General features: G+C 39.2%; 1 protein-coding gene across 6 annotated transcripts in view; it reads left to right on the top strand.

The window, feature by feature from the left end:
• The window catches only part of tcf12 (transcription factor 12), a 75,541-nt gene that overhangs the window by 8,972 nt on the left and 38,677 nt on the right, over positions 1 to 27,892 (top strand). For all 6 annotated transcript variants that reach the window (XM_051379320.1, XM_051379319.1, XM_051379318.1 and 3 more), the window contains exons 4-5: positions 4,178 to 4,251; positions 9,656 to 9,758. In XM_051379320.1, coding sequence (XP_051235280.1) covers positions 4,178 to 4,251; positions 9,656 to 9,758 — 177 coding nt within the window. The remainder of the gene's footprint in view (positions 1 to 4,177; positions 4,252 to 9,655; positions 9,759 to 27,892) is intronic.

Genomic DNA, 27,892 nt, shown 5'->3' with positions numbered 1-27,892 from the left:
TCACAAAGAACAAATAGATGTCAGGGCAGTTTTAGTTATTCTTGTGTGTGTTGAATCCTGACATCAGCTTTACCAATACTGTTGGTGCACCTATAATTTATGCAGGATATAAACATTCTTGAGGGTCACCATACTTTCAGGACATTCAAGGATACAAAATGTATCCACCATATGGCCTGTAATAGAATTGCTGAATATAATTTTTGTAGTTAAATATTAATTTTTTTTGACAGGTCTGCACTCGCTGCAAGTTCCATCAAACACTTTTTGATTGCGTGACTGGACAAGTCAAGTAAAATGTATAATATTGAATCTTCAAGCAGTGTTGGGAGTTGTGACTGGGAACAAGCAAGACAGGAAAATGAACATTTCCCCTATGTGGCTCCCTTTGGTTTAGTCATCTTTCATTTAAGGCTTTGTTACATTCTGTAGTTCGCCCTTTTCCTTTGGAACGGACCCAAAATGTAGTCAAACATGCAGATAAATGTTTAAAGTCTACAAATTCATATTAGTTCGCTATTATTTGTTTTATTAAAAATACTCATCAGATGTTCAAGAATATTACATTGATATGTTTCTTGCTAATGCCTTATGAAATGTTACAGGATTAACCACAACTGAGAGTTGTTTCTATGTATATGTATAGTCCACCCTCAATGATTGAAACGGTGAGGACAAATATTAGAGACGCCTCTCAGTGTATCACAGTACAACTAAACAGCAAACAATGATAATCATAAACTGAGATCAATACCTCTCTTATACAGCTTGAAACAAAAATGTAATATACCTTTTATTAAGGGAGGATTTATTGCAATACTTTTGTGTTGGACTGCCAACTGAGTGTATGTTCATTAGACATTCACCAACTTGGTCTACCTGCGGTTTGGTGCTGGGCAGGTACGTTTGGGTTATCTGAGCTTTTTTGTTTGATGCATGAGACTTTTGCTGTGTCTGTAAAACCAAAACAGTTCCCTGAAATAAGGTAAAAAGCTTAATAGAGCTGCAGAGAGGGGTGATAATTATTTGTGGGTTATTCTCTGCAAGTTACTGAACTTAGCACATAGTCATTTGAATCATAGTTCGCACAGAAATATTGATTATAGCTTTGAGCATACTGTGTGTGAGGAGGGAATGGTTGTCCTTTTCCTGTTGTAGGATTTTGTGCATCTTTGCCACAGAGTGCTTAACAGTAAAGCAGCATCCTCCAAAATCATCAGACCTAAATTACAGCCAGTGCATTTGTGTTTGTTTTCTCTTTTTTTGCCTCTTGTGTCAGTGAGTAATCTTATTGTGCTGTCTTGTCTGTGCTCGGAGAAGAGAGGGGACCCTTGAGCCCTGGTAGGAGATGGTAATCAGACGAGATGACAGCCCCGTGGGCCAGAGAGCAAACACTGACCATTGTTTCATTTCAGTGTGTAAAAGGCCTCAGTTGGGCTACAATATGTCACATCGGTCTTGTCACAGAACCAAAATTTAGACCCAAATGTAGAAGTAAAAGTATCTCTGCAGCCCCACAATACTTCATTATGACGCTGTATTGTCACACATTTGACCATTTATCAGTAAAAAATGAAGCTTGTGTGATTTACATATTGCGCTTGGTCATATTGAGATTTCGATAATATTTCGATTCGGTGTGCAGCCCTAATGTGGACATGATAACGCAGCCAACTGATGAAGGTGAGACCACTGACTGTATTTGTGAGCCACTGATAATAATAATGAAGACTTTAAAAGAGGAAACAAACCTGCTGTGAGTTTCAAGCTAAAAAAACATGTTTGTCAGGATGAAACTTATCTTTAACGCTGTTCACTGGAGCATGATTTCTGGTTTCAGAAGTGTCACTGGCTTTCTGGTGAAGTGTATAATTAGTTTTCTGACTAATAATTGATTGACATGGTGACAGTTGGAAATGACACCTATGTTCTTTGTAATTGATCACATCTCAGATTGTCATCTCATTGATCGTCCACAGACATGTACCTCAAAATCATACTACCTTTTCATCAGTTCTCTTTAATATTGAAGTGCTCAGTTGGAAATTAATATCTGATACCGACACATAAGAAGTAGAGCTGCAGTGATTAGTGGATGAATCGCTTAGTTGTCAACTATTAAATTAATTGCCAACTACTTCGATAATTGTTTTGAGTCATTTTGAAGAAAGAAAGTTTAAATTCTTGTGAATATTTCCTGGTTTCTGTGAATCCTCTATGACAGTGAAGTGAACATCTTTGAGTTGTGATCTTTGGCTTTTGGAAACAGTGATCGTATTTTTCACTATTTTCTGACATTTTATGGACCAAACAACTGATCAATTAATAGAATAAAATGTTAAACAATAATGAAAATAATTGTTAGTTGTAGCCCTGTTAAGAAGTATCAGTTCAGTTGCATTGAACCAGGTTAAGGGGAATCAGTAGCTATAGTTGGTTAAGCTGCTCGCTGAGCTGTACTATAACTTAGTGAATCAGAGAACTGGTAAACGCTCTCCGTGTGTTCTGATCTGTGATTACAGACTTTGTTTGCTTTTTGCCGGGCAGATTCTACTTCTGCTTTTATCAGAGTTGTTTGTTTCAGTCTTGTACATACTGTTTTCTTGGATTTCATGTCTGACCACGCTGCTTGGAGGCACCTGAGTGCAACTATCATTTTATACATTTAAAAGTTAAAAATATTCTTAATATTAAAAAGTTCTGTTGTGGTCTGTTGCTTGATATATTATTATTTTTCCGAGTGCACACAATTTCTTTAAATCTGATATTTTTTTATTTGAAGCTAAAAATGAACAAATGGTATTGCATTTTGCTGAGACAGATTAAATTGCAACAGGGACAATCAATAACTTGGAGAATGTTGATTCTTTCTCTGCAATTATGTTTTGTTTGTGGGGACTTTGGCTTTTACTGCAACACAATATTGTTTCAAACAGCAAGAAGAATTGAGGCATCAAATATGTTTACAGACTATATCACATAAATTAGATTCTAAAGATCAGATATTATATTTTTCAATATATGCCAGATGCTCTTGCTTTGCAGTTGGTTGGAGTTATTGATTTTATTTGTTTATCTGTTTGACTTTTGAAACATAGAGGTTTTCTTTCATTTAAAAATGAGTTTTATCAAGTCTTAGTGCTCAGCTGTCTGGAAGTAGCCTGGCATACATCAGTGCCAAATCATCAAGTTGTAAGTTGTTTTTGTTTGGTGCACTGAAGCACATAAAACGGTGTTTATTTATGGGTATGATTTATGCAAAGCAAACTAAATGACAGCATGGAAAATATTTTTTGTGTCACAAAGCTTTGAAGAGATGAATTAGTAATTTTAAAAGATAGTTAAGTTGTAAAATCACATCCCTACTGTGCCATTACTTAAACTGTTAGTACATGAGTTTTCAGACCTTAGATATAACATACAGTAGGCCTGTCCTTCTAATTATCTGTAACATTGACAACTTTTATGCAGGTTATCTCTGAAGAGTGTGAGTGAATTTCAGGATTAGACTGCTGATTTGTGAGGCCTATACAAATTATTAAATAGTTCTGCAGAGTTTCCCAGTTTTGTTGTAGCTCAGTTTTGTGTAAAAATGTGCTAAGCTGCTGGATAGACACGTTGTTTTGGCTGCCAAATATTTTCATCAGTTAATCTGACAACTATTTCCTTGATTAATAAGAAAATGCCAGTAAAATTTTGTTTTTACTATGATATAAAACAGAAAAGCAGAAAGGCAAACACACATTTGAGAAGCTGGTGCAAGCAAATGTTTGGCATTTTTCTAGAAAAGTGACTCAAACTGTTATCAAAATACTTCTGTCACTCGATTAATGCATTAATGGTTTTGCCAGCCATTATTTAAAAAGATTGAAGCGTTGAGTATTTTTCCCTCCTTTTCTCTCCTAAAGCACGTCTTTGCCTTTAGTGTACGATTGTCCATATTTCATGTACAGTACAGGCAAATAACAGACAGAATCTCTTTGAAACACAATAGTTTTGAACTGAAAACATTCACAAGCACAGGGACAATGCATAAACCACCATTTTAATTGTGTTTCAGTCGATCTTCATCGTGTCTGTGTAAGAGAGAGACACAGAGAGTGTAGATAAACTGTACATCGAACTATGTGAGTAATCTTGACTTGCTGACTGAGTTGTGCATCTCTCTCTCTGACAGGTATGGAGGAGCGGACCAACCAAGCATCTTGGGCCCCAGGTGGCGAGTCCAGTCCCTCCTATGAGTCCTCCCGGGTAAGATGACCCACACCTTAACACCTTTGAATGGCCTTTCTGCTCCACAGCACATCATTTAACACTCATTACATCAAAGCGGTACATTCACAATGTTTTAGTCTCACCTTATCTCACTCATGCTGCAAGACCTGTAATAGATATATTTTCTCTGCGACAGAAAGGACTAGTTAATGTTCTCATGGGTGTTGGAATAGATTTTTTTATCTACCCAAACATAAGTTGTTAGCGATAACCAATCACTGGAATCTGATGTCATTGAGATTGAGCTTCTTTTTATGTACTTATAAGTATATTTCAGCTCAAAGGGTCATTTTTCATCCTAGCTCGCTCTAAGTGTTCTCATACTGAAAAAAGTGGCATCCAAGTTCAAAACATCAACATTAAGTGAGGAGAAATTATTATTATAATAATTATAAACTAAGGATTATACTACTTATTGATCAATCTACTCATTTAGATTATTATAGATTTATAGAAATATTAATTTATTCTACGAAATGCCAAAAATGTCTTGTTTTGTACAACCTACCGTACCCAAACCCCAAAAGGCTGTTGAGCCTTAGGATGAGTTCTTGCTACGTAAATTTGAAACCTTTCTATCAACAGTGGTGAAATAAGCCAGTGCAGTGACACTGCAGGTGATTCATGTTTTTAAGCAGGGATTGAATGGGATTCACTGACCTCCATTTGGCAGACTTCCAAGGCCATTGGTTTGTTCCTCTACCTGCCAGTCATATTCTGTAAACGCTAGCAGGAGTAAACTGTCTTAAACTACAGTAAAAGACATGATGGCTGAAAGCTCTGTCTACACATACACAGCGTCTTTGTAGATATTTCAGTGTATTTACAGTAAATTGTATTTATTATTGGCACCAGTGGGACAATGCACAATACATTCATTGAAGTCAGTTGTGATTAATAAAAAAAAAAAAATCACACATTTAAAGTAAGAATAACATATTTGGTTTAACCTATCTGTCATAGCTTACTGATTTTTATTAGAGAGGTAAATATTAAACTGCATCTCTATTGTTGTGTTTAAGTGAGAACATCTCACTGTTTGTGTGAGCAAGTGTGAACAGCTCTCCCCCTGTTTGTTTGTCCCTCACACATTGGTTGTTCTAGATGCCCTGTATGAATTTCATTTAATGTCAATCTCCTGTCACTTTCTATTAGAATTCAGTTAAATGTCAGAGCCACTCGGGCTGCGTTACCTTGTTTATTTCTCTGTGCCCTTCCCGAATGAACATCTACAGGCTATGGTAACATAGGCAGCTTGATTTGAATTATAAGACAGAGATGCTTGAGATATCTTTGCTCCAGGTGCATATAAATGAGTGTTTCTGACATTGCAAGGCACAGCATCAGCCAGCAGACAGCTTGCCACTCTCTCCACACAGCTGCATACACACCTTATAGTGAGCAGACTTGATTTATATAGTTCACAAAATATTGTATCCTATATATTCTGCTTTAAGAAGTGAGTGGCATTTCTTATGACTCTTGGTAGTCTGGAATAACCTGTTTAAATGATAAAAAACAGCAATGCAGCAAAAATAGAAGCACAACATAAACCTAAACTACTAGGTACTGATATGAGATATATATATATATATATATATATATATATATATATATATATATATATATATATATATACATGTATGTATCAACAATAACATTTGTAGAAAGTAAGACAATAGTGCAATGGTGCAACATGTGAATGATGGCAAAATTAGATTCAGACTAAAGTGAAATTAGCTGATAACAATGACAAACTCTGTGTAGCACCATGTGTTTTTATTGATGACATACTGGGAGCGGGCAAAAAAAATAAAAAACTATAGAACTTATTTGTTATGTTATTATTAACTTTTTTTGCGTCATTTTTGATCACCCGTCTAATAAACGAGGAACACAGTAAGACTTAACTAGTGGTTTATGTCTATTTTTCAGAAATGTATTATTATTTTAGCACTGAAGCTTTCTGGTTGTCTAAACTCATCCGGAATGTTTCTCAAAGCTCAAGGCCTTGAACAACAAAGGTACAATGACCTTTGCTGTTTATCCTGGACTTTGGGGAATACTCAGAGGCCCCTGCATTGGGAATATAGTATAATCCAAAACAAGGCACTACGTGGATCCATATATCTATTTTATTTGAACCACTTATCCTGTTTAGGGTCATAGGTGGGACTGTAGCATCTTGCTGCACTCATTGGACAAAAGGCTCACATTTACATCTATTGGCAAGTCGCCATTTCACCCAGATACATTTTAAAGAACAAGTTAAAGTGAAAGCGTCATTTGTATGTTTCTTTCCTTTTGCAAAGACGATTGTGTCCCTGAGATTTTAAGATGTCTGCTGAGACCTTCCTGTCATTCTCTACTTTTCCTTCCTTTGTAAGGCGGTTTTAAAACGTTACATTGTCCAACAGACTATTACACTTTTCTGAGGTGAATATATTGTGCAGAAGATGTTTAGTTTCATTCCATTACTCTGTTAAATGAGAATCTTATAATTAATTTAAAATAGGAGCCATTTTCCAGAACTTCCTAAATTATGCTCTATTCACAGTATCCATCCAATGCTCTCAGAAGACATCCTCAGTGCTTCATCTTTCAGTCTGTTACAAAGGGAATTCAGTCTTGTCCCTGAGCTTGTTTGAGCCGGTGAGCTACGAGTGTGTGATCAGTCAACTGTGAACAGTCCCGAGCCCTGCTGTGCTGACCTTGGCTCCCAGCCAGCCGCTGTATCCTGGGCAGCTGTGGCTGTAGGCTGGCGGTCTGACAGTCAGGGCTGTGCCCACCGCCACCGCTCGACAACCCCCACTTCCCCAGTGCCCTGCCCCGACTTGATACTCGACCCCACACGCATCCATCATGAGCATATCATCACTTCCCAAGCTGCCACATGCAGCCCCACGTTCACCTGGGATGCAGCACAGGGTGGGGAAGAGATGACTTTTTAAACGCTGTGGCGAGTGATTGGGGGACGAGGCGTGAGCTCCGGCCTGCATGCTGCCACGGTGATCTGACAGTTATTTAGCCAGTAGTGCCAACGTGGCCCTGCGGCAGCAATGACAGCGTGTGTTAGTGTCTTGGATGGATGTAGGCCACCAGTGTTTGGGAATGATGAGGGGTCTGTGATTGATGATCTAGCAGTCCCATAGGAGCAAACACAGTGTGCCTGCATTGACACACACACTGAGCTGGGATTGACAGTGGCAGTCATAACAATCATAGCGTCAAGTGTTCATTACCACTTGGTCCTTTCTAATATTAAAGGTTAAATGAATAGTTCGACATTTTGGGAAGTGCACTTATTCACTCTCTGGCCTAGAGGTAGATGGTAAGACCAATACTGCTCCACAGCCACAACTAAGAGTGTAAACAATTCACCGTTTTGTCCGCTGGCTATTTCTTGGCTGAAAACAGTTGCCAGGCAATGAGCGGAGACAAAAGTTACTGGTCCCAGCCAAGAAATAGACCGGCACATTGCCCCCCGTAAAATGTCACATTGTTTTTTACACTTTGGTTTTTGTACCAATTAAACAAACAAGACATAACGTGTTGATATTGAGCTTAATAGGTGATCGTAGGTGGTTCATTTATCTTTCGACAGACCCAGGCTAGCTATTTTCCCCTATTTATGCTAAGCTAAGCTAACTGGCTGCTGGCTGTAACCTTATATTTAATGACCAATACAAGAGGGGTATCAATCCTCTCGTCTTAACTCGCTCCCAGAAAGAGACAAAGCATATTCCTTAAAATGTTGAGCTATTCCTTTAAGTCTGTACTGTGAAACGTTTTCCTTGTTTTGCTGCAGAAGAGAGGAAACGTTTTTTGCCTGCTTACGTGAGCTGTGTATGTGTAAGTCTGTGTGTGTTAGTTTGTTAGAGACTCTCGTGGGGCTGTTGTTGTTATTGAGTCTGTTCATGGTGTGATTAACAGTGTGTGCGGCCTGGCAGGAGCACAATAGGGAATCTCTGAGGATTCCCTCGACACAGCACAACACTCCACTGCCTTTGAAATTACTCCATCACCATCCACTCACAAAAAAAAGATGGATAATAAGATTTACTCTTTTTTTTAACTCTGTGTTGAATGCAAAGGGTATGAGTTGGTGAAAATAGCTCTATAGAAATGCAAGCCCACTGCTGCTCGGTCCCTCTGGTGGGAGTTAATGTAGTTTGGGGAGATGTATTTGACTGGAGCACAGGAGGATTTTCACAGGGCTTGGGATTAGCACTGTAACGGAGTATCTTTTATTACATGGGACCCCAAGTTTTCAAAAACCATACTGTGACCGATATTTAGACCTAAGCCCCCGAAGCTGATAACTGTCATGAAAAAGCACTGTTAAGCTGCAGGAGAAAAAGGCAATTTTTTAAGCTGCAGGTACCTGGAAATGATGTAGGATTGCATCTCTCTGTTTCTTCCCCTTCTGTGTAACAACACCTTCCTATGAAGTACGGGTCGGTATATAAACCTGTTATCATATAGATAAAATGGTAGAATCAAAAAGAAAGCAAATAAATATAGATGGTTTAGATGTTATTTGTTCCGATGCCTTCAAATAAAGATAAAGGAAAGGTTTCTACGGGTCCAGTTGTTTTCTATGAAGAAAGTAGCACAGACCTGCAAATGTTTACAGCATTTCCTGGTTTGTTAGTGATGATAAGCTGAAAATATGAAGTTCATATGTTGAGGGATTTAGTGGCATATTAGTTAAATTTACAACACAAATATTCCTTAACGATAATGGCAAGTTTTAAGTTTTTGACATCCTAAAAGAGAACAGTTAATAACAGGCTCAGCGGCTCACGATGGTGAAACAATAATTAAAATAATATAGTTACATAATAATAAAATAAAAATAGCAAAAAGTAAAATAAAAAGAGTGACACATAACAGTGAGAACAGCTTTTGAGCCTTGTTTTTTAGATTCTAGGTGAAACAAGGCTAAAAAGGTGAGTCTTTAACAGGCACTTAAAAGCCTCTATTGATTTTACTGTTCTCAGATTCAGATAACCAGAACCTATATGGAGGCTGTAAGGCTGGTAGTTTCACATTCACAAGGCATGACTGATCTTTGATAAGGTAAAAAAACAATGTAAAACATATTATTCTTGTGTCTTCTTAAGTCCACACAAACAAGTTAATCGAATACTTGAATATCTTTATGACAAATAATGGGGTTATATATGAAATTAAAATGTCAATAACAAAGCTATAAAGATCTGTTTTTTCTCTTTAATTTGGACTATTATACACATGAATGTGTTTATTACCATAACCAACCAGTTGTGCTCTCCTCTCACAAATTAGTGGTATGCCATATCACTCAATTAGTGAAGTTGCCCGATAATGTGCTTAATATTCTGATCTCTTCCCCCAGGGTTTTGCAGGCAGCCCTCATTACAGCGATCATTTGAGTGACAGTCGATTAGTGTCCCATGAAGGATTGTCCCCAACACCTTTTATGAACTCGAACATAATGGGTAAGTAAGTGATTCTCTTCAGCTCACCCCTCACATGCCCTTTGGTTGGGGAAAGACATCCTGTTAAAAATGGCCTGATTGAGGTTAAGGCACATCATGCATCTCGAGGTAGCACTGCTGAAGGGCTCGCAGGCTGCAGGGCTATTTTCTTCTCCATCTCCTGCTGTCTTTATTTCTTCCCTTAATCCCCCTCCCCTTTCTGTATCTCCCTCTTCTTCCTCCTGTGATGACCCTCCCCCAGGCTAGAAGTCACGCCATCAGTATAGCTTTCCGTCATAAGAAGCTGTCTCCTCGACATCAAAACTGCCCTCAGCAACTTCCACTGGCAGCAGGGTAGTGGTTTCTGGGTGTGGGGTTAAACAGACTGTTGTATCAAAGACCTTTTCACGTAAGGACCAACATTTTTTAATTTATTGTAGATTATTGAATGGTCTTTCTATCACTGTTTTTATATTGAATTGATCAAAAAATAAAAAGCTGAACTGATTCCTTTTATTATGGTGTTTCTTCACCGTTTTGGTCTGGTGTAACCTCACAGCCCTATCAGATTAGCTCGAGTATACCTTCATTGACACCCTCCTTCATGGTCCAAGTGTGTTCTTTTGAATGGATTTCAAACTGGATGTTGTTTGACTCTATAAGTGTGAATATTATTACTATAGTTTTTTCATATAAGACACATAGATCCTGTTTAGCTTTAGTATCTTTTTGTCCGTACTGTAGGTTGTTAGTTTAATGTTTCTACCAGTTGGGCAGTGTTACCCATCTGTCCATTACTTTTTAAAAAATCCATTTTAACCTCTCTGTTTGCTTGGTAACTAGTTTTCACACACTCTCAATCACATCATGCAGTGTTGACTTTGGTTGTTGGAGGTTTGTCCTGTGTCACCCTGTTATATCTGGTGGTTTATTGGCTTTTGTGACAATAAATATACTATAGATCGCCCCCCTTTTGCAAATACACACTCTATAACTGGCTTGCAATATGTTCTCCTATTGTAACAATTAAAAGCTGTGTGTTATCCAGCTCTTTGGCCTGGCATCATTGTGATGTTTAACAACTTGACAGTTTTATGGCTAACTACATCTGAGCTCATTATGTAATGGCCCTGGAGACTGGTTTCCAAGCAGAGCGATTAGTTCGCAAATGGGTGCTGCAGAATTGAAACAAAATGTTATCTTTCATGTAATTGATCACGTGACTGTTTCACACACACACACACACACACACACACACACACACACACACACACACACACACACACACACACTGCTTGTCTCTCCCTTTTTCAACTGCGTCTGTAATTATGCTCACAAGCTGCAGAATATGGATGCGATCTGATACAGCAATATGTCAGATTTAGACAGTATGATTGTAAACTTGGAATTGCCTGAGCTTATCTCAGCCTGAAGAGGAGTGTGGTCTTATTAAATTGTTTTTCCACAGTAATATCTGGGATTTACGTTGCTTTATGGAGTGTTCTGTACCCTCATTAAATCATGTCTGAAGGGTTATTCATCATCAATTACAACAGTGAAATGTACAGTTTTACTTGTATAGGTAGGACTTGAGAGACTTGTGAGAAACTCTTGGTTAAACAAATGAGTGTGGACGATTGGATGATAAAATACTTGTACTGGTAGATTACTTTGTAACCTAAATGGCGTAATTCCTTTACTTACAACACAATTATTACAACTGAGGATAATTAAATTAAATTACTGTTATGATAAGACTTTCTGGTATTTCATCCTTTAACCTGCATCGTAAAGCTTTCCTCGCTGAATCCATACAAATTGAAGATGCTCTTTTGATGGTGTTTTTCAGTTGTCGGCGAGTAAAGATGCTCCCTGTGGGTAAATGACTCTGGATGTTGGATTTTACTATTATGGCTCTGACACAAGCCAATTTCGAAAAATAATTGCTGACAAAGTAACCGGATTAGACACATTATGTCAAACCCCTGTCTTCTGTTAAAAAGATGCACTTGAACACATTACAAGGACTACAGCAGATAGCTGTATATTGGTTCTTCTCCTTTGTGAGATGAAATAACTAGTCAGTAGTGTTCTTAAATAAAAGAAAAGGATCCCAGGATTGCAAAAAGATAAACAAATTAAATACATTTTACTGTTATTCTGTTATTATATTTGTAAGCACTGAAAACCACTGAACGAGAGGTGTGAGAAGTCTGTCTCACTGACATCCTCCACCGTTCATTCAAACTAATTCTGATTCGGTCTGCCTGGAGCAAACCATGTAAGACAAACTTCACAGAAATTATGAACAATGTTCATCTATAGACGTTGAATAGTGACCTGATGGTGGTCGACGGTCAGCTTGCTATGTCGGGGCTCTTAAGACCTCTTCATGTTTCCTGCCTCTTATTCAATGTATTGTTCCTGATGGGAAGTGCCAATTCATAACCCTAATGACATACTTTCCATATTTACAAAGATATGTTTAGTCTAGTTTATCAGCATGGTTGATCTAAACCTTGTTTTGTGATAGTAAACGAATGTAAAACACTGATTACAAATTCCCATTGGAAAAATACTGACTTGTCTTTTACTATGGTGAGAAATATCTGTCCTCATTTTAGTTAAGTAATTTCTCTCTTGTTTATCACATAACCCATTCACTAAGCAGTCATACTGTTTAAGAAAATAATGAACAACATTAGTCTGGAGGGGAAAAAAACACTTAAAAACAACAACTTAAGTTCCAGTTTGAGTAGTCCATGTAGAATCCACTGTTCACCCTACTGTGAAAGTCTGATCCCTGCAACCTCTGAGGAAAAAGCTGCTGCTGCCCTCAAACATGTGCCTACCAAATGTCAAAATAATCATGTAGATAAAAGAAACCAGAGACAAACAGTAACTAAATATTTATTACATCATGTTCAAATCTTGTATATTATGATTTGCATGTGCTCGAAATTTGGTCTATTCAACCTCTGCACTGCTGAAACTGCCACTGCTTAACAACTAGAATAACACATCATAATACCTGATTATTGGTTACTGGATATTGGATATTGATGTGTGTGTGTGTGTGTGTTGTCCTGTGCTAATGCACAACTAATAATCATTTTTTGTCCTACAGTATACATGGTTTTCACTGTAGTGAAGTGTTGTGCATGCATTGATTAATACTGTTTTTCTTACATGTGCTCAGAATGACTCATTGTGACCAGGAATCCCTTTTACACAGAGGGACAATGAAATGCATTAATCATGTCAGTATGTATGTAGCTACAGTAAACATTACGCTGTTAAGATACATTTTGTTTAGAAAAAGCCAGCTTTCGGTTCACTTGAAGGAGTTCGTGGGAGGTGAGGTTGTGCAGTCGTAGTGCATATTTGATGGCTGGCAAGAGGAGCTTATGTTAGATTTCAATAATTGATAAGTTACACCACTTGTGAATTAAATATTGAAGATTTTTTTTAGCAGCCAGCTTTGTTTTACATGTAAACTTGTCTGGTCATACCGTTGTAACAACTGAATAGTGAGTTAGGTAAAAACATAAGCCATGCTTCTAATAAGCGGTTTAAAAATAGAAATAGAATAGGTCATGGCATTGCGTGTGTGGGGGTCTGAAACTGAAGAATGGAGGTTTTTGGGTTAATGACGGGAAGCCACTGACTGCTTAACGCTGACACTGTTCTCCCCGGGGGGGCTGACTTATATGTTAGGACAGACTATGGATCAGCTGGTCTGGTCCTCATGTGCACCCTAGCCCCACCCTCCTTTCCTACAATCCTCTTACCAACCGACACGTCATCCACTGCCCCACAGGTGGCAGCCACATTGTTCATGCTTACAGTACACTATAGACAAACTTTTTCACTCTCAGCCATGTGAGTTCGTTTGACTCAACCAATCGTCACATGCGTGGAAAGAGGCTACACTTGGACAGTCTTCTGACATATCATTCAAAGAAATTTACAGTTAGACTATGTGCGATTCCTGTGGCCTCACAGACACACAAGAGCTCGTCCCACACCTAGTTTAGATTGTCACACATATGTACAGCACATCTTCTTGAGTGGCAAAGGGTGGAAAAAAGTGACACAGTGCTGCCTCTGTCTGCTGACTGTATGAACCTGGCCACACCACATATCAATCATATTTTAACTCTAGTTCTGTTATATATAATGCAAAAAAAGATACTAATACTGCAATATTGTAGTATATTGAGAGCCTATCTCTGTTCCAACCTGCTGTGATGACAGAGCATAATTTCACTGATCCATCTCTCTGTAATAGTTGTACATCGCCGATTAGCTGGCAATTAGAAATTTCATTTTATTGCCTCTAATGATGTGACATTCACTAATGAGTTGAAACCAATGATTGAATTAGACTCTGAGACAAAATATAAATGTTTAATCCTCCAGCTGCTCTAGTATGACACGTTTATTTTTTAAATATATGTAGTTATTATTCCTGATTGTTTCGTGTTCCTGTGCAGCTGATGATGGATGTAACTGACTGAACCTTCACTTCCTTCTCAGTGTGTAGTAACGCTTGACTTAAGGTCGTGTAGTGGAGGGTTGTTTCTCATTCAGTTGTACTAATTGTTTAGCCACAGGGATAGCCAACAGTTCATAGCCCTGACAAGGAATGGTTAGATCTAATTACCTGCTAAGATTTTTCCTTGTGGTGTCAGCTCGATGAGGGGAAGCCAGTGGGGGAGGATGATTTGAAGCAATCTGGGCAATTACCACAGGCGATGAGCTACAACTGAAAGAGCTGCTCCTTCATTTCACGCTGTATTGTGATTGGTGTATTCCCTGTTTAATGTTTGCCTTTTTTGTCATTATTTACTCAATGGACTGATATTGCTTTCCACTAAGTGTAGAAAGCCTTTTGATTCTCCGGCGTAACCTCAGATAATGCTTTAAAGTTTCTGCACTAATTAGCCAGACAGGGTTGATGTAGCTATTCACAGTTGTCCCTGGTCACAGTTTGTGGCCCTTATTAATGTCTTATATGGACATCAAAAGACAGATGAAGTCGCCCCTGACGATTATTCTTGAATCTTTTTTATAATATTCAGGCTAAAGTGACTGCTTGTATATTAATGCTTACATGTTTTAAGTCAACCACATACACATACACTGAGAATGGACTTTACAGGGAAGTAGGAGACATCTTGTGTGCAGCATGCAAACTTTAGAAATGAACACAATTAGCATATTCGTAGATCCTCGAGTTTCTAATGAGGTAGAAGGCTTTTTAATGTGAAAATGATACTACTGTGGAGAAACCTATCAGATGCACTTTATTGTTCCAAGCAGGCTGTTTTTATATGTCTTAATACATGTCTGGAGAGAATCTTTAATAACTACGAACAGCAGCTACGTAGTTTTTCCTTTTGATCAAAAGTTTGGTTTCACATCGACTCCCACTGCATAACTGTGGTGATGACTGCTCGTCTTTCCTGCCATGTGCCTGAGGGCGTGATATCACAACTGCTGAGTTGTACTTTCATGCTCATGTTTCCCCGGTGTGCTTCATACATATTACTCATACAGCATTAGCCCTGCATGAAAACTAATCAGCTTAATGCTGTCATCAACACACGCATACAGCCGCATGCATCCTGCTCCCAGCCTGTCGACATACACATGTGAGCGTAATGTGAGTCCCTGAGTGCGATTGTGCAATTGTGTTGTTGTCCCCATCTTGTCTCACCCTCCGCTGTACATCACCTTTCACTGCCTCAGAATCTGATTGGTTTTTGCACGTGCGTACGACCCATAGTCAAAAGCAGGGACGATCTTTGTACTTTAAAGGTTCCACGTGTTAGTTAACAGAACATTTAAAGTCATCTTCTGTTATTGCCTTGGTCTCAATTTCCATCATAAAGGCGGAGCTTTCTGTTGCCATGGAGTTAATTATTCAAGGGTAATAAGAAAATGTCTAGACAGCACAGTACTGATGTTGTAGTTACATAACACATTACAGACAAGCTTCCTGTATTGTATCCTAATCCTAATCATCCTAATAAGGTGCCTCAGAGCTCAATCTCATGAGAGCCGTGATGAAAAATTAAAACTGGTTTGAGGGGTGTATTTGTGTATTATTTGACCAATCCAACAATCTAACTATGTTTGTCTAAAGTAATTTGTTTACTCAGTGCAATCAGAAATTTGGCTCATATAGCCAGTCTGTGCTGTTTTCTTTTTTACAGATTTGTTCTCTGATGTTTTATGTTTGCTTATTGCTTCAATGGCCGTCCTTTTATTATTGTTGTACTCAGTCAGCAATACAATTGGCATAAATTGCCTCCACAGACTATTCCTGTGACAAGCCCTATGCTCCTAGCCAACATTCTAGCTGTAATCTTATGGTTTTGCAAATACCTCGGATCAATATTCTTTGCCTGGATTGATATCGTGGATGTCATAACATGGTAATCATACACAGTGGATTGGTCTGTCTTCTCTAGGTAGTTATTATGCATGCTGGTACTGTAAAGGGAAAGTAGTACTACAGTGCAGATTTGCATCATATTAGCATTCAGTAAGCAGTAAGTGTTTGATGGTCGATGATGAGAGTTAGTCTCTCCTTAAAACTGAGGAATTAAATTATGGAGCTGTGTCAGTGACAGTGCATTTTTTAAGACACAAAACAGGCATTATACAACCATGCTGCACTGAGTAGTCCTTTGCAAGAGAACATAATTCATCTCTTTCAGTCTTTTCCCCTGTTCATTTTCTAATTGTTCCTCAAGGCTTTTCATGAAGTGTCAAATCCCACATCCCACTGGCATCCCCAGCGTGTTTTTACCGGGGCAGGTGTCATGTGCTAATGCTCTGTCCCATGAGAGACCCTCCTCAGACCCAGGTTGTGATTGTGGCCAGGTGCTGTTCAGGTGTGTACTCAGTTTCCACTGCAGTGTGGGTCACAGGTGCTGCCAATGCTGCTCCCTCTCCCCACTCTGTCATTCACACCCATACACATATACATATATACACACACACACACACAGAGTATGCTGCAAGCTTTCACAGTAGGAGCTGAATACAGTATTAGCTTAAGATAAACACTTTTTTTCACATTCACTTGTGTGTGTGACTGCAGAATGTATATATCTTCTGTATATATGACAAGAACAGAGAGCAGAGAAGTGAAGACGCGGAGATGTGGTGCAGTACAGTTTAGTGGATGTAGCCGGTCATTATGCAGAGCTGCAGGGTGTGCTTATCTATAACTGTGGTCAGTGGAGCATGAAGAGCTGAAGACGAGCTGAAAGGGCGCAAATCCCTTTTCTTAGTCCCCATGCCGCCCACATCTCCCTCCACATACCAGCCCTCCCCGCCCCCATGCTTCTCTCAGCCCGTCTCGGCCCTGCCTAGCCCTGGCCATGCCTTCCTTAGGCTGTGGCCCCCAGCGTGCGACTGGTGAGGCTGTCCAGCTGCAGAGGATCAGCTGTAGCCTCAGTAGGCCTGGATGGCTGAGGAAAGAAGAGCTGGGGCATGGCCAAGGTATGATGACATAACAAGTCTCTAGGAAAGCAGCTGCAGGGGTCAGAGCACCACGATTGTATTTACAATCAGTGGAAAGGTGTCTTTGTGTAGCCTGTTTCGCTGCATTTATTGAGAAAATGCTTGTTATGTGTGTCCGCTGGCATGGCCAAGAGCAGGCAGCTTTGTTAGTTAAAAGTGGCCCAGGATACTTGCGTAATTGTGTACATGTGCATCTGCAGATGTTTGCACACCAAAAAGAGTCAAATTCTTTCAGAAACACTTAATTCTCTGCTGAAAATACAAATGTTTGAGAAGTGATTAAAAGAAGTTCAGATAAATCCATATTCTGTCGCTAAGACCCATTGTGCTTGTTGGCCTTCTTATATATCCCACATCTCTCCCTCTTTCTCCCCTCCCCCTTTCTCTCGCCTCATGATGCCAAGAAGAATGTTAGAGATTATTTAATACAAGCGCAAAGCTAAAAGGGAAATGATTCATTCTGAAGAATTACTGTTAGTGGAACAATTAAAGTCTGCTGACTTCAGCTCCTGGCGCTGCCAATGCCGACAGCTTATCTTATCACTGTGTAGCTTCGATATATGCCAGAAAAGCCAATGACCATAGAGTCTGAAAATGTTTTGTCTCGAATCTTGTTTGCAGAAAGCCATACTTACTGTATAGTACTGTAAACACAAGCCATACTAGTGGGTATGTGAATTACTGACTATCTCTGAATAGCAAACGTATTGTTTACCTTTGATGCAATATCAGTGTTTGTACTAACTTCTGCAATGTATGTACAGATGTTGTGTTGAGAGCCTTAAAGCTAAGCTACAGTTGTTTTCAATTGAGGCCAACCTGAATAAATTGCTTTTTTTCCATAAACTCACACTGTGTTTTACTGTATACACCCGTAGAAGACATCTGTAGCTGATCCTGTGCATTGGGCAATCATGGATTGTTTTTTCTCTCTAGATATTAAATTTGTTGGCCTGTGTAAATGAAAAGCTATCATTGAAACACACACACACACACACACAAACTGACAGCACTGAACATATACATAAAAAAGAGATACACAACAAGAAAGAATCTCTGGGATACTCTTGCTTAAGTAGATTTATTTTGTTTAGAAGGAGACAATGATGTGTTAGCTGAGGCATAAAGTCGTTGGACTTTAGAGAGTATAAATGAATCACAAATGGCTTCCAGGTATAAAATAATATATAGCTTGTCTTTTCAAGGGGGCACTTTAAATGTACAGTATGTAGCAGGATAAACGAGCACTCTTAAATATGAAAAAAAAAGACACAGTCATGGAGATGTGAGAAACACAAAGTATGCATGAAGTGATGGTCTGTTTGCATGTGTCACAAAGGGGATGAACTTCAGGACTAATTTTGATAAAGTCCGCCCAGTAGAATCATTGTAAATGAACCCAGGTTGCGCACAGACAGATGACCAATTCATCCTAAACTTCCTTCCTTGCTTTAGCTTGAAAAAGGAACTACTACAACATGGAGAATATATGAAATTGACCCCTGACCCCTGGTCTCTGTCACAATCTAACAGTTCCCTCACCTAAAGCAACTCATTTGAAAATACATCAATGGTTGAGTCCTTGTCGAGATGAACCACAGAAAACCTGGCCCACAGTTGCTGGTTAACTCTCATGCCCACCTCTCCAACCCCCGCCTCCATTTTTTCCACAGTCACAACTGCTCGCCCAGGCGTCCTGTGTCCATGCTGGGTGTGCTGGCAAACAAAACGCTTGATAATGTTACACTCCCTTCTTGTTGGACTGTAGTGGATTGTAATTGGTTACTAAAATGCAAACATTTGTTTACTCCCACTTGACAATGCCTGACATTTTGTCCTGCGCTGGCAGAGCCCTGAGAGTGTGAGGTGTGGGAAGTGTAGAGAGAAGCATGGCTCTGTGAGACTTTTTCATTACTGCCAGGAATATGGGGGTGGGAAGGTATTTTTTTTTTTGTCAACTTAAAATCAACAAACTCTCTTAAATGGCTGCTACAGTTTTTTGCCCACGTGCGATGCCTTCCCCACAGAGAGAACTCATCAGAAGAAGTTTCCCCTTCAGGCTGTTTTGGTGTTTTATTCAGTGCAGGCTTGTGTTCTTAAATTGTAGACCGCTTAGGGTTTGCAGGGGTTTTTCTGTGTTAGGAAATATGCCCACAGTGCTTGGAGCTGGATCAGCATTCCTAACCCATGTGTGTATCCTTCCTTGTCCTTCATCTCGGTTCTCTGTTGTTTCGCTGTTCAACAGTTGTTTGGCATCTCTAATAGCAAACATCGATACACTTTGATGTTACACACTGACTTGATTCTAATATCCAACTGAGGGACATTTCTTCAGCTTGTTAAATATGCTCTTGTTATCCTGGACAGCCCTCTCTCTCTCTCTCTCTCTCTCTTTCGAGCTGACAGGGACAATTGGTGGTGAGCTCACATGTGAATGTGTGATGCAGGGGGAGCACGTTAGCGTCCCTACCAAAGCAGCATCCATTACAGTGTTGGTGTTCACATGGTGGGAGACGTTATTAGGGAGCTCATCGGCTTTCTCCTCTGAGAGAATGGATGTGTGATTATGAAGTCATCAGCCATGAACCAGTGAGGCTGCGAGAGAAGCACCCCTCCTCATGGGTCCTCAGGGTGCCATTGATTGGTGACCATGTGTTTGTGGCTGATAGACTGTGAAATGGTGTGTTGCTGCACGGCTGTGTCACACCTGCGTCCCACAAAGGTGATTGATTGGTTTGGTCATGTGGAATGTTCCCATCTGGTCCGCAGTAATGCATTTTTTTTCCTCATTCGTGAATAACAAGCACTGGCAGGAGAATAGTTGGGCTCGGAAAAAGGCAAAGGCCAAGCGAAAACATTTTCCCCTTTACACCGCCCCCTTTTTCCTTTTTACCAGGTTAGAGAAAATTCAAATAGACCGAGCCATGGCACCTGATTATCCCGGGAGGGGATAAATACAATCAGGAAATCCACATCTCCTCTCTCACACAGAGATGGGTTTTAGGAGAAAATAAACTGTTTAGCTAGTGCGAAGGGCGGCAGCTCCTGATTTCGAAAGTCATACTTCAGGACTAAAAAATGTGCAGTAAAACGAGAGATATCTTTGATCTAGTTGAGAATTTAAACACCTTTTCTTGATTAGTAACCCTTTCTAGTCTAATCAAAAAGCAATGGTGGTAAGCTTTTTTCCCCCCTCAAGCCTAATGTGTTGTTTTGTTTCTCATTCTTGCATTCCTCCTGGTTTGATTCCTCTTAATCCTGGTCCCTCTCCTCTAATTGATCTATTCATTCCACCTAATGGCTAATTACACATCAGGCTGCATGAGCAGATGCATTTATCATCATAGTACGTAATAATCAGTGACATTTCAACAAAGAAAAAAATAAATATGCAAATAAGAACTCATTAACATTTGCTCTTGCTGTTTTGAATAATGTCACTGCTGACAAGGCTGTACGCAGAAATTTATATTGAGCTCAGGGCAAAGGAGACATGTTTCCTTAGTGTTTTGTGGCTCTATCGTGTTTCTCCATCCTACTGTTGTTCCTGATGCTGGGCTGTAGACATTGTCCCCAGGCAGGGAGGAAGCTGATTTGGTACACTACCTCCCTTCCCTGTTTCCTCATCCACGCTGACCTCGCCTCTAACCCAGCCAGCTTTTATGCGCTGTCAAACAGAACCTGGTGGAAGCATCAGACAGCTTTGACAGGATGGATATACACAAACTCTTGAGAAAAGAAAACAAAAGGAGGCATTTTATAAGGTATGGGGAAAAAGTGAGTGTACATCTGATTTGTCCTTGTGCTGTCTCTTATTGCCAGAGGAATGTATTAGCAGCCACGCAGCCTGTCTAACTTTACTTCCAAGGCGTCCAGCGAGGCCAAGAATAAGACTTTATATTGGGTAGAAGTACCCTGTTGTTAATTTATGATTTAATCACCACAGAATCATGTCCTTGTATTACAGTCCATTTCATAAAAAAAAAAACAGAAATATAATAAAAAAGCTGTATGACGGTATTTAAGTCTTAGAGCTTTCAATAGAGATTTTGAAAAGTCCATAAAAATGTTTCTTGTGACACGGTCTATTAACTTGATGGGATTAATATTGTGTTGTTTGAAGTCATCACATGGGAACATGAGCACAGACGCACAGAAAGCAAACGTGTGCTCAGAAAAAAAACCCAAGTGAGCTGGCGTGTGATAAGTTCATTTGGTTTCTACATTAGCAACATTTCCTCATCCTGTATTATGTGTTTGTTTTCATGGTCTTGGCTTTCCTTGGAGCAAGGAAAATGGACTTGTTTTCTGGTTGGGGGAAAAAAAGGCTGTTGGAATGCATCTGAGAGGCAGTGAAGCACGCTCACTAATTGGCTGTTTTTTGTGGCGGGGGTTCTGAATTGATCCCTGGAGACGCTTAGGTCACTACCTCTCACATTATCAAAGCAAGGGACTCGACACAGTGCCATGCTGCGCTGTACTGCAGCCCTGTGATCAATAAAGGAGGCACACTGTGATTCGCTGGCCAGCTTTTCCTGCCTGTCTTCTCCTTCAGTGGGATTTCAGCACCTATTGTTGTTTCATTCACTTCACTAGCTCAGCGTGTAGGTAGCGGAGGTTGAACTGGGCTGAAAAAACAAACTATATTTTCAATTGAATTTAAGTCTTGATTGAGACTGATTGATTTGATTGATTTTTCTACAAATTAGTTACTTTAATTTAATCGAATGGTTTGGCTAATGCAGTTACATATTATATTTTTATTACCTCCACTTTATGTTGTATTCACTTGCCAATATACTAATAACGTCTTTGGTTATGTAATTAAGAATTTATTCTTTCTCTACAGTGGCCGTGAAGTACAAATCACAACACAACAGCAAATTGAAAAACACAACAACAAATAACGGCAAATATGGTTGTAGTTTCTGTTTTGTTATTGTGATTTCCACTTCACAGCCACCTTAACTCTCACATATTAATTGATAAGTTATCAAACACATGAGGCGTTAAAGTTCTGACAACATTTAAGTTGCAACATCATGAGACAAGTGTGACCTTTTGTAGTTACAACTGATGTGAATCGGTAGACACTTTGTTTACATAGAAAATAAGTGGTTACAATAAAAACGATTGCTCACTCTTGAACTTATAATTATTGAATTTGAACAGGTATACTGGGGCTTTCTAAGCGCTTGGTAAAGTGATGTGTGGGGTGTTTTAGTTGCATATTGTTGTTGAGAACATGATCATTAAACGAAATGTCGCTCTCAAGGTCGCCACTCGTGTGGTCTCACACCACTCGTATTTTATACTGTGGTTGTTGCAGAATAAAGGCTGTGGAATGCAGTTTGGTCAGTTCAAGAAGGAGACTTATATGTCTAAAGTCGGTGGTTTAAACTTGCAATGCAATAGTAGAGAACATCTTGGTAAGAGAAGTGAAAGAGAAACAGTTTAGTTAAATCTGTAGAAGTCTGAGCAAAGCACATAACCCCTGAGCCTGGAGCACTTTGGTCATGGGTTATAGTGTTTGTCTGTTGTCTGATTTGTTTGTAAAATATTTTGTCAAAAGGAATGCCTTGTTTTTTTTACTGCAAACTGCAGGTACAAATAAAGTAACCTGAACCAGCTTGTGTTGTGTAGTCAGCAGTAGAAACAGGTATTTGGGAACCTAAAGGATAACTGACAGAAATGTGCACTTCCTTACCTGCAGTGAGAGAGGATACCAGAAGAATAAGATATCTGGATAATAATTTGTTCTGTATGGCAGAATGGGTAGAAACAACCCCCTCCTGATAAAAAGCGTGTGACAGCAGCCTGGAGTTTGGAAAAACCAGTGACAGAGTGAAAGCATCAGATTCTTGGATCTGGCTAAGCAATAGCTGATGTCCAATAAAAAGCGCTATATTTAGCAGAAACTGGGCACAACGCATCACCATCCCTGCTGCACGCCATAATGGTACTGAGTGCATCATGCAATGGCCAAATAATTTGCCAGATACAGGCGATTTATTAAAAAACATCCTGCTTCATAATTGCTTTTAATTATGTCTGTATTCGCTCTTAGTAATTCTAAACAGGTTTTTAATTGGAATTAATATGACATTATGTGATTTAGCTTGGCACTCACGTCTTTGTACATTTTGGTTGAATGCAGTTGCATATCCTTTGTCCTGTTGGTTACATTGCTGCACACAGGTTGACTATTAGAAACAGAGAACGAGCAGCTCAGTAAAACATGGGCATTTAGTCTTTGCCACATATTGGCTCTCTCTGTGGAAATAATAGCATCTTTCTTTTAATGTTTTATATTAATCTGTGTGCCAGGACACCTTCAGACATCTGAGTGATATGCGAATAAGCAGCTTCACAGAATATTTAAATCAGAATTGATAGACCTTTTTTTCTCATTAGATAGGTTTTTCATCGCATAGGGGATATACTGTGCATTGGCAGTCTGCATACTTATATAATTGATGGTGATTGCTGTAATTAAGCCACTTTACTCATGTTGCTTTTGGCATTTAGTATGTTTTGCATCTTTGCTGTTTTAAGGTGGATAATGGCTTTTGCTTCCTATCGATCACTGCACTTTAGACTCATTAGTAGGCCTGTGACATAAAAAGAAAAAAACAGGCTCAGTCCCGCATTGCACTGCTCAGAACAAATGGGCCTACTCAAGAAATAATAATAACAATAATAGTGTTGCTCTTGTTGTGAGGCTGTGATCACACCCGCCTGCTCAGAGGAGGGAAAACAAAGCATTAGTAATAACAAGCCTGTAACTCATGAAATTGATTAATTCTGTTTTTATTTGTTTCTCCTTCCCTCACAGTAGGAACGGTCTTTGATTTATAAGCTTGTCTTTCAAACTTAAATAATTCAATCAGGGAACTTCAGTTTTGTTTTGTTTTTACTTAAATACAGATTATTACAGTGGCCTGTTTTCCTTATAATGAGTTATAATAGATGTGCTTCAGACAGGAGATTGTGTCACTGCATGATAAGGGTATATTTTATTCAGCTAATTTAGGCTCCTGGCTTTAAAACTGGCCAACCCAGCAGTATGTTCCACTTGATATATCACTTTGTTCTACTTTACTTCAGCATCATAAATATGCATTCTCCTGAAATTTCAATAGCAACAGCCGCGTAGTCACAAACTGTACTTTATTTTATTCTTTTAGAAGCAGGGTTTGTCCTCAGGTTGTTGCTTTATTGTTAAGTTTAAGAGGCTACGCCGAGACTTAAACTGCGTCTCTGTTTGCACGCATGACATAAGGGATGATAGATAGATAGATATACTTTATTGATCACAAGCTGGGAAATTGCAGTAAAATATGATGAGGAAAACTCCAGAAGAAGATGGAGGCAGGCAGAAGGGCAGACTAGTTACTGATGAAGCCATCTACATATCAGCGCTCTGTTTAATGAGGTACAGGATCAGATAAAGTAGTCAGAGCTGCTGTATCTTAATCAGGACAGTCTAAAGAAACTCAGAGACCTGCTCATCCGTGACCTCTGGACTTGGTATATTGAAGTTAATCCGAAGTATGCTGCCCTGTGGCTGTTCCCCTGAGACCTTCTTCATCCTACTCTTCTTGCTGGCTGATTCAGGTTATGGTAGAAAGGGGAAGGAACAGTGTCTGAGTTGTAAAAGTCACACAGGTGCTTTAGCTGGCTGCAGTTTCTCAGAAAAGTTTTAGAGCGGTCTGAAGTGACAGGTGATGGCATTTTTGTCAGACTTTGCCCTATGATTGAGTTCTTTGATCTTGTACTCTTCTCATATTAAGGACTTGTTCATTGTTTCATCAAATAGACCACCATCCTTTTCCGTTCACGAGGATGGGGAGCCATTCCATGCAAACCCGCTCCACCCCCACCCCCCGGCTTTTATCATGTTGAAAGACATCTACTTTCAAACCGTAGTAATAAATTGGTGTTGATCCATTCTTCTAAGTACACTGAATGGACAATAGTAACTTCAGCTGCCGCTTCTTACAATTATAATTTGAAATGTATTTCTGCCTGAACCAGTTCTGTCTGTCAAATTTTAAATGACAGTGCTGTGAGCTGCCTCCGATTTAACAAATCCAGACCAATTCCCAGCAGAAGAACATCAGTACTTTAAATGAGAAAATATGATTTTATTACATTTCAGCTCTATCGTATGTTCATGCAGAGATTCATGCAGGGTTGGAGACAAAAAAGGAAGGACGTGTAACAGAGGTTATAGACTGAATCAAAGCTCGGACGCTGCATCCATTTGCACACTGATGCTCTGATACACTCAGTGTTGTGTTTACAGAAGAAGCAAGTTAAATTGATGCGTTGCTGATAAAAGGAGGAAAAGGAACAGCCATAGCAGATGACTGTCATATGTAATATCATTGTGTAATATTGTGTGAACATCTTTTTTTAAGTTTCATAAAAGAAGCAGATATGATGGCTGCAACTTATGGTATGAGGGAACTATAATTTTATATGAGCATTATTGTAACTAGTGATGTTCTTGTAGATGCTTTGGCAAGAAAATGGCAGCATCTCATTGCTTACAAATGCAGTAAATGTTTATGCGAAGTATTTTGCTCAGTGATTCCTTGGTTATACTGTGTATTCCTGTGTATTCTAAGTTTAGGCTGCACTGCTGATTGAGCGCTGGATCCAGAGCAACTCAGTAGTTCTTTCTTTTGAGTCCACAGTTTTTGGGGGAAGCTGTGTGGCTGCTGCTCCTCTGTGTCACAACACGGACATTGCTTTCACAAACACATCTGTCTGCTCAGGTGGGCCCTGAAACTACAACAGTGATCATCAATTATTCATATAAAACACAGTGTGTGTGTGACAAAACACATGCTGCCAATGAATATTTAACTCTTGACCAGACCTTTTCCTCAGAACACATTTTAGTATTACTGAAAATTAATTTCACTGAACCACCTTTAGATATTAGACAGGAAATAAAGAAATTTAAATTCTCTGTCAAAGGAGATATTTCATCATTCTGCCATGATAGGGAACGTTGGTGGTAACCGACAACTTAATCCTATTTCCTTTTTGCAAGAGCGATGGCTCAGAACTGTATCGCATTATTGTTACAAGAGAAGCAGCTTTGCCAGTTAAACCATCTTCCCTGATTTCCTTGGCTTCCTTAGTCTCTGGAGACAGTCTGCACAGATGCAGAACAACTGTCTCCTGCAGGACTGCTCAGATAAGCACAAGTGAATTCTCTTAGATGTGCCTCTGTTCACCTGTGCTTGTGAAAGCAATGTTCAGATCAGTCATTGTGTAACAAAAGATCCGGGCTATGCAAGTTTTTAACTCACCAAAAAATATTTACCTTTTCCCCAGAGTAAACAGAATTTAGTTCCAACGCTTGTGTCTGTGCTTGTAATATTTGGAAGTCTGACAAAAATAATGTACGATGCTGTTAAAGTTATTCATCATTCTCCCCTAGGAGCTCTCATTTGTTTGTTTGTTTGTTTTTCCTGGGGAGTAAAACTGCTGAGTTTGGATATTGGGATGTGTATGATTCATGTGTGTTGTGTGCTGTAACTTTTATTTTTCCCCTGATGGCTGCTCTGGAGCCGTTTCTTTGAGGTGTGCTTGCCGAATGTGACACTGATAGAAGGACTCCCTGACAATTATCACTCTATCAGTAATTAATTCACTGAAAACATAGTTTGCATACTGAAAACCTTGTAACACATAACAATGCTTTACAGACGTGCAGGTTTTGTTTTGGCCCTTCTTAATGGGGTTTTCACTGCAAGGAACCATCCTGCTTCGAAGGTCCCAGTTGTCTAAGCTGCTTTATGTCTGTCGAATAGTTCAGTACATTTAGTACATAGTACGTTGTAACAGGACCTGAGGGAGTCTCATTTCTATGAAATGCAGTGATGGAAACCTGAGTTAATTTGGTGTGACGGTTTTAAAAGCTCATACAGGCTGAACAGTTTACTAGAAGACAGTGAAATATATCAAATAAATGTCAGTCAGTCAGTCAGTTAATTCATCCATCCACTGATCCCATCCCTCTTTTCTTCTTTCCCTCTTTGCTTCCAGCCTACATGAGATAATATTAAAGTAGATGGCAGATAAAAGTGAAAGAAAGAAACAAAACTGAGCTGTTTTTTTAGTATTTTATTAGTGTATTAAAACACTTATATGTATAAAAACCACTATTTTCTTGCAGCCTGTTTACTCTTGTACTTCCATATATGTTGTTACTTTAAATTACACGCTATATCAGCAGTCTACAGAATACATAAATATGCATTGTTTCCATGTAAGTTGCCTAGAAAGACACGTTTATGTAATTGAAGTTTGTAGTAATGTTGATACTGTGTGAAGTAAATGAATTGTATTGTGACTACAGTATCAAAATCAGATTATATCATAATGTCCATGACAATATGCAGCACCAGCTAGCATGTTTGTGGGCCTCTATTTTTAAAGGTCTCAGTTATGACCGCATTAGTTATTAATGTGTGCACTTACCCTGCACATTGTTACATTGTTAAACAGTTTTATCATAACTTTTACGGTGAATTGACTAAATAAATGTTAAAGACCAAAATAAGCACAATTAAATATAAATCGTTGTCAGTAAAGTT

Source organism: Dicentrarchus labrax, unplaced genomic scaffold (genome assembly GCF_905237075.1).
Source record: "Dicentrarchus labrax unplaced genomic scaffold, dlabrax2021, whole genome shotgun sequence".
Taxonomy (NCBI): domain Eukaryota; kingdom Metazoa; phylum Chordata; class Actinopteri; family Moronidae; genus Dicentrarchus; species Dicentrarchus labrax.
Note: the sequence above shows the minus strand (reverse complement) of the source record. Positions and strands in the feature narration are given on the sequence as shown.